This window comes from Oreochromis niloticus, unplaced genomic scaffold (genome assembly GCF_001858045.2).
Source record: "Oreochromis niloticus isolate F11D_XX unplaced genomic scaffold, O_niloticus_UMD_NMBU tig00001529_pilon, whole genome shotgun sequence".
Lineage (NCBI taxonomy): Eukaryota > Metazoa > Chordata > Actinopteri > Cichliformes > Cichlidae > Oreochromis > Oreochromis niloticus.
Window position 1 is genome coordinate 24,042 of NW_020327402.1, and position 7,960 is coordinate 32,001.

General features: G+C 38.2%; 1 protein-coding gene across 2 annotated transcripts; it reads left to right on the forward strand.

The window, feature by feature from the left end:
* The first annotated feature begins 674 nt into the window (after positions 1-674).
* Positions 675-5,289, forward strand: LOC109197915 (myelin expression factor 2-like). Of its 2 annotated transcripts, XM_025904417.1 has the most exons (4): positions 675-828; positions 4,017-4,200; positions 4,850-4,901; positions 5,092-5,270. In XM_025904417.1, exons 2-4 carry the CDS (start codon positions 4,135-4,137, stop codon positions 5,253-5,255), a joined length of 282 nt encoding a protein of 93 aa, XP_025760202.1. In that variant the 5' UTR covers positions 675-828; positions 4,017-4,134; the 3' UTR covers positions 5,256-5,270. The 2 variants fall into 2 exon arrangements, with proteins under 2 accessions (XP_025760202.1, XP_019209193.1); XM_019353648.2 differs by lacking the exon at positions 4,017-4,200 and having other exon boundaries at positions 686-828; positions 5,092-5,289.
* The last annotated feature ends 2,671 nt before the right edge of the window (positions 5,290-7,960 follow it).

Below are 7,960 nucleotides of genomic sequence, written 5' to 3' on the forward strand. Positions count from 1 at the left end.
GGGAGCCAAGGAAAAAAAAACTAATACAGAAGAATAATCTCTAGTTCTGCTCCCATTAAGACTTTTGCAGTCATGTCTTGGATCAAATTAAAGCTTTTCTAGGACCTATTAGGACAACTGGAAGATACGGAATTGCAGAAGTCCCAAACAGAAGACATAAATGCATTACATACTTGTTCAACATCCCTTTGAGACAGGATGTTCCTACTTTTGTCTTTAATCTGCCCATAAAAATCTTTGAGGTTTGTTTAATATTTCAAATTAATCCACACTGTAGCACTGGAGGCCAAGGTGGTACTAAAAGTTGGTACAATGGGAATTTGGACCATTAAAAGGAAATATGTTAAGTAATTGGAGAATTAGGAAAATAACTATATTATTTCTGTGGGCATTTGCTGTTTGTGAAAAGTGCTATATAAAGGGAAGAAATTTGGATTGATTTGGTTATAAATTACTATTATTAATTAAAATTATATTCACACAAATCCACACACACAGGCCTAAAGTCAGTGTAAACATAGTAAATATTATATGCTTACATTCTGTTTTTCAACATTTTGATCTCTGACACTACCTCACCCTGTTTTCATTTTGTCCTATTTCTAAAGTAAAAGGTGAATCTGCAAGCGCAGTTTTGACCAGATTATAAATCTTTTTTTAAAAGCCCTTTGTTGCTCCTTCTTTCTTTTGCTCTCTTCCTTTGTAGCTCGTACCTGTGGCAGTAACCTAAGAGGACCCAGAGGGGTCATAACTTCTCCCAACTACCCTGTTCAATATGAGAACAATGCCCACTGTGTGTGGGTCATCACTGCAATGGACGCTGAGAAGGTGAGCTTTTCATTGTTTAATTTTACTAAGAGTTTTTATTTTAAAAAAAAAACAACATCAAAAAACTAAAACCCTGTAATCTGACAGGTGGAAAATACACATTTTATACCTGCAATATGCTTTCATCACGTTGTGTTGTGATCTTAAAAGAAGAGTACTGAGTTCCATTCAACTGAAATACAGGGAGTGCAGAATTATTAGGCAAGTTGTATTTTTGAGGAATAATTTTATTATTGAACAACAACCATGTTCTCAATGAACCCAAAAACTCATTAATATCAAAGCTGAATGTTTTTGGAAGTAATTTTTAGTTTGTTTTTAGTTTGAGCTATTTTAGGGGGATATCTGTGTGTGCAGGTGACTATTACTGTGCATAATTATTAGGCAACTTAACAAAAAACAAATATATACCCATTTCAATTATTTATTTTTACCAGTGAAATCAATATAACATCTCCACATTCACAAATATACATTTCTGACATTCAAAAACAAAACAAAAACAAATCAGCGACCAATATAGCCACCTTTCTTTGCAAGGACACTCAAAAGCCTGCCATCCATGGATTCTGTCAGTGTTTTGATCTGTTCACCATCAACATTGCGTGCAGCAGCAACCACAGCCTCCCAGACACTGTTCAGAGAGGTGTACTGTTTTCCCTCCTTGTAAATCTCACATTTGATGATGGACCACAGATTCTCAATGGGGTTCAGTTCAGGTGAACAAGGAGGCCATGTCATTAGTTTTTCTTCTTTTATACCCTTTCTTGCCAGCCACGCTGTGGAGTACTTGGATGCGTGTGATGGAGCATTGTCCTGCATGAAAATCATGTTTTTCTTGAAGGATGCAGACTTCTTCCTGTACCACTGCTTGAAGAAGGTGTCTTCCAGAAACTGGCAGTAGGACTGGGAGTTGAGCTTGACTCCATCCTCAACCCGAAAAGGCCCCACAAGCTCATCTTTGATGATACCAGCCCAAACCAGTACTCCACCTCCACCTTGCTGGCGTCTGAGTCGGACTGGAGCTCTCTGCCCTTTACCAATCCAGCCACGGGCCCATCCATCTGGCCCATCAAGACTCACTCTCATTTCATCAGTCCATAAAACCTTAGAAAAATCAGTCTTGAGATATTTCTTGGCCCAGTCTTGACGTTTCAGCTTGTGTGTCTTGTTCAGTGGTGGTCGTCTTTCAGCCTTTCTTACCTTGGCCATGTCTCTGAGTATTGCACACCTTGTGCTTTGGGCACTCCAGTGATGTTGCAGCTCTGAAATATGGCCAAACTGGTGGCAAGTGGCATCTTGGCAGCTGCACGCTTGACTTTTCTCAGTTCATGGGCAGTTATTTTGCGCCTTGGTTTTTCCACACGCTTCTTGCGACCCTGTTGACTATTTTGAATGAAACGCTTGATTGTTCGGTGATCACGCTTCAGAAGCTTTGCAATTTTAAGACTGCTGCATCCCTCTGCAAGATATCTCACTATTTTTGACTTTTCTGAGCCTGTCAAGTCCTTCTTTTGACCCATTTTGCCAAAGGAAAGGAACTTGCCTAATAATTATGCACACCTGATATAGGGTGTTGATGTCATTAGACCACACCCCTTCTCATTACAGAGATGCACATCACCTAATATGCTTAATTGGTAGTAGGCTTTCGAGCCTACTACCAGCTTGGAGTAAGACAACATGCATGAAGAGGATGATGTGGACAAAATACTCATTTGCCTAATAATTCTGCACTCCCTGTAGTAGTTTAAATATTTATTCTTTTTCAAGTATGACACTTTTTGTAAAATATAACTCTTTTACTTAAACAGTGTAAATTGATAAACATGGAAAAATTAAAGATGTCCAGATGAACAGATTCAACTTTTGGAGATAAAGAATGAAACGAAATTAACAGGATTTCCTGCTATAACAAAAATAACATCTCTCATATAATGCTTCCTACCTGTTTAAAGTGGTAGCCTTGTTGTTGCTGAATGTTTGCTGGTAAGCTTTACAATGATGTGGTAAGCATAGAGTCATCATCTTTGCAGCATTGCATAAATTGGGGCTCTGTTTTCTTTCTTACAGGGAAGGATAACATTTGAATAGAGAAACAGAGGCTTAGATCTTTATGGCTGATTACAGCGACCTAATCTCCTGAACTGTCATACACTTAGCAGTGGGTGTGGAAACTTGTGGTCATGGTTGTCACACAGATTAAGAAAGTAGTGTATTAATATCTTTCACTTATTAGCATGCACATCGGTGTATTTTGCAGATCCTCATGTCACAACAGACCGTCACCACACCTATTTTATTTTTGGTAACATAACGAATAAGATATAACAGTTTTTTGTTTGTTTGTTTGTTTGTTTTTTTAATGAATTAAATTACTCTAAAACAATGAGAAGTTAAAAAAATAGAAGAATTAAATTGTTTCGTTGTGTGTGTCACTCATATTTGTGGAAAAGTACTTGGAGAAAAGAGATGCATTTTCAAGACCAAGAAAAAACAGCAGTGCGCCATGTGCCTGGCTGACCACAGCAACCCACAGAGAAAATATGCACTTTCTGTTTCATGTATGCCAAAAAACCCGCACAAACCTGAAAACCTTTACCGTTACATTGTAAGATGGAATCTATGATCATGGAGTTGTCAAGTTTTGGTTGACCATCCTTATGGTATTCTTCCATTTCATCCTGGGCTTGTTTAAAATATTAGACTGAAAGTATTCAGAACACTGCTGCCTGTACTATAGCAAATGCTATAGTAGATGGACAATTACTTTGTTTGTTAGAGACTAAAAAGGGGTATAGTGGTTTGTCAGTGGTTAAAATATTTTCTTTTCACAAAAGAATGAAGCTTTCCTATTGATTCTTCGTGCAGTGTGGTGACTAATAATTTAAACTGGTACAGAGTCTGCACCCACTGTGTAAACAGTGTCATGGCGACATTGGCTTCTGTGATAGCAAGTTTGGAAGAGGAAAATCAATCCTCTTCTGCAGTGTTTAGATACACTTCGGTTACATTTTATTAATATAATTAATAAATTATTAATATAAACGGTGCAAAGTGTTTTTAAAGTCCCAATTCACAGAAATCTGTCATGAGACTTTGTAGTTCTGCAGCAGTGCAGGAAACTGCAAACATGACCCTGTTAAAGCTTAACTGCATTAGGTTAAATTGTTTGTGTGTGTGCTCAGGTGGCGGAATGGGGAATATGTCGATGGACCGAATGGGCTCCAGCTTTGACCGTTTGGGAATGTCAGGAATGGACATGAACCATGGCTTTGGTGGCTATGGCGGCGGGGGCCGGGCCACATGGGTGGAGGCATGTCGGACAGAGGGTCAGGGTCCAAAGCAGGTTGCCAGATATTTGTGCGCAATGTAAGCAGAAATAAAAACACATTCATTTATTCAGATTTGCAGAGCTGTTACATCTGTGGACATCCTTATCTTCCCATACAGTTAGTCTTGATAGTGATCGTAGTCATAGTGCTTGCACTATAGTATGCTGCCACTCAAAGTTTAAAATGTTAAAGGGGCATTCGAAGGTCCAGGTTTAGCAAACACCACTTGTGTTACAATTTCTCATGCCAAAACTGATCAATTTTTCTGCAAGCCAAGGTAGTAGTGCACACTGCTGTATGCAGACAATAAGAATCAAAAATGGCTTGCTTTTTACTCATCATTCCTCTTTTGTTTAGATATGTTCTTAAGACATTTGTGTATCTAAATTTACTGCTTCTTTAATCAGTCCGCTGTGCTAACATGATCAGTTAAACTTTAACGTGATAAATGTTCATTAGATGTCATTAAATATATTGTTGCTGGGCCTTTGTGCGCTTGTGCAGCTATCCAATAAAAGTTATTAATAATATGTGGTGTGCTTCCATGAGTCATTAATTTTTGCTTGGAGGATTTATGATCAGTTCAATGTCATCTTTGACATGTTTGATTCCTGTACAAAGGTCCAGCTGTAAATGTATTAATGCTGACAAATGTAATGACTAAAGTATATTTTTGTGTTTTATAGCTGTCCTATGATTTGACATGGCAAAAACTGAAAGACAAGTTCAGTCACTGTGGTAAGTGTTTCGCTTATTATAGACCACTGAATTAAATATTCTTTGTTTAATTCACGAACCACTGGAGCGCTTTTGTCATTTTACCACGATTGATCGCTGAAAACAAAGGGCAAAATTTAAGATTTGATCAGCACTTTGTTAAAGATTCTGCTTTCACAATTCGGCCATTGCTCATTCTTTTCTGCTACAGGTCAGGTAATGTTTGCAGAAATCAAGATGGAGAATGGAAAGTCGAAGGGATGCGGAACGGTGAGATTCGACTCTCCAGAGAGTGCCGAGAAGGCCTGCAGGATGATGAATGGAACCAAGATAAATGGCCGAGAGGTGGACGTCCGTATTGATCGGAACGCCTAGATCCTTTGTAGAAGTGAAGCTAACACGTACACTTTCAGTCCCCTTGCCAATGATCTTTGTTTTGTTTAAAAACATAATTACTGCATATCGTCACGTGTTCAATGTTTCTTTCTTCGTCCTTTTTGTTTGTTAATGTAAACTACATAGCTATTTTCTTTGTTTTATAAACCCTTTTTAATTTGTGAGACAGTTTATTTGACCAATAAAGTTTGTAATTTTTAAACTTGGTGGTTGTAAATTCTCCTGAGATCAAAGTCTCAAAGTTGTTCTTCATTGTGTAAACTGCTGCTGTAGTGCTGCCCCCACCCCCCTAAGAACAGTGTTCTACATTGGCGACTTCAGATCTGGAAAATACCACAATAGTCCACAGATCAAACTCGGTTTGAATTTATTTTATTGGAACATTTATTACAAAAAGATATTCCAAGTATTTAAAGATTTTAAAGTTTGTATTTTAGTTAGATTGTGGAGTGGGTTTGGTGTAATCCTGACAAACTAAGTTACCCGCTGTGGTGACCTGTTGTTAATAAGGGAGCAGCCAAAAGTAGCTGTTTTAAGTTTCTACTAATTTTTAATTTGTTTTTTTTAGTCAAGTCAATACGGACACCTAACAAAACGGTGAAGACATCGGAGCCGCCCCGAAAAAATATGTAACAGTGCTTCCTCAAGCTGTTAAAAGGTTTCATCAAAGCTACAGATTAAAACTTGATTTTAACTGTATCTTTATTTGAATTAGGTTTGCTACAGTTTTGAACTAATTCCTTTCTTGGAAGTCTTTGGAAGGTTTTTGTGCTTAGTTTGAACTACAACGTTGTTGGGTTTCTTGTAAGAGTAGATTAGTGTCTGAAGTCCACATAAGCATTGCAAACTTGGTGGTTTAAAAAAAAATGAATGCGTGACAGTTTTAGGGAACTGAAGATGAGTGGAAAGTTTTTTTTTTCTTTTCTTTTTTTTTTTTTTTACTATTTATGGCTCCTACCATTCTTTCTCGCTCATAAAAGCTTATCAGAGAAATAAGTCTTTTTGTCTTAGCTCAGTCTCTCTTAAAAAGGACAAGGCCAAATGAGTTCAGTTTAAACCTTTTATTTCTTTTCTTATTGGAAATCTGCAGTAAACCTGTGGGAGCAGTAGCTTTTTGTTCATGACCTTATGTAAGACAGGGAATGTCTTGGAATGTGAAGATGGGCCTTGTGATGATACTGGTCTTGTCTGGATCTTGGTGAACACGCCATGGATCCTAGGAACACTGCCACCTTTGGTAATTATATTACCAATAGTTCACTGAGATGTGACCATCAGGTATGTGCGCCGAAGAAACTTGATATTTGTAAATTTTAAAAGCTTAACGTTTTTGTTTGTCTCAGAAAATATGGCTTTAGTCCTGAGAAGGTCAGATCTCAGTCGCTGCACAGTCTTAGGGGATTATTCCCAATAATTCCCAGCTCATAAAGGATGGACAGAGTGGCAAAGAGGATGTAGCATATGAGCGAACGATTCCCAACTTCCAATCCAACTTCATCCGTTGATGTGCACGGCTACGAAAAGGAAGACGATTGAAAGGAGAAGTGTGGAGGAAATGAAGACCAGTCCGGTGCTGTTGACCTCTACAGGGTTGTTTGTGTCCACAAAGCAGTTTTTGATGAACCAAGGCAAACCCAGCACAGCATGTCAACACGTTAGAGCCCACATGTTGGACATGGCCATATCAGCTTTCCCTTAAGAAAAAAAAAAGTGTACATGGAATTACAGTATATAAAGCAAAAACTGAGTTAGTGCATTTCTGTGTCTAACACCACTGACTGAAATGAAGCTCCACCATGATGGAGCCTGCACTGTTTTACGATGGCTGATGCTTCTTGACAGGCATTATCAACTAAGAGATACACTTCTGTGGTCAAGTCGGTGAAAATGCGAACAAATTATGTTTTGCGACAAGATGCTAGTAACAAAGTGCCTAAGATACAAATTAAATTGGTTCTCTGCTAAGTCGTCTGTAATGTGTAGACACACACTGGTTCTTCCTTAGGTAATTTTTTTGGTTTTTTATGCTTGAATGACTCATAGGTCAGTGTTAAGTTGCTCAACAGAAACATTCCCCTGTAAAAGGTCAGGTAGAAAACCTGATGGAAATATTTCTCAAGAAATGAGGCATCGCTCAAAAGTACATAGTACTGTGGATCTTCCACAGAAATGTGAAATCCTATTATCAAGTTAAGTAAACAGCACATCTGCTCCTATTCGCTTTTTGAAAATCCAATCCATCATTAGACATTGTCCATTATCCAGAATCCACATTCATCAGAGGAAAATAAATAAATTTCAGGCAAAGTGATCCAGAAAACAACTACCAATATTAATCACCACCTTAAATGAATCCTTACAATCCTGCCTGTGAACTGTGACTGAGTTCTCTGTACTGTCCAATTCGGTACAGAGCCTACATGCCTGGTATTTCGTAAGACTCAACTTTCCTTGTATGTGCATGTGAGCCTTTCTGAAACTACTGGATAATAATCTCATTATACATTAAGTAGACCTGCCACTGTCACATGATAATTTTGCCTTTTTACCCTGAACGTACATCAGTTTTATAGTTCATTCTTTTGTAGAGGGAAGGTGGAGGGTTCTTGCAGCCCTGCCAAGTTCTGTATACACCCAGTCCTCACATGACTGTGTTTCCTCAGGGGTGAGCCCCTGTTAATTGC

What these genes read in the sequence shown, in the direction of transcription:
- LOC109197915 (XM_025904417.1), top strand. Translation starts at nt 4,135, where the DNA reads ATGGGTGGAGGCATGTCGGACAGAGGGTCAGGGTCCAAAGCAGGTTGC. An exon ending in GCCAGATATTTGTGCGCAAT is followed by an intron (nt 4,201 to 4,849) that starts GTAAGCAGAAAT and finishes TGTGTTTTATAG; the next exon opens with CTGTCCTATGATTTGACATG. An exon ending in AGACAAGTTCAGTCACTGTG is followed by an intron (nt 4,902 to 5,091) that starts GTAAGTGTTTCG and finishes TTTCTGCTACAG; the next exon opens with GTCAGGTAATGTTTGCAGAA.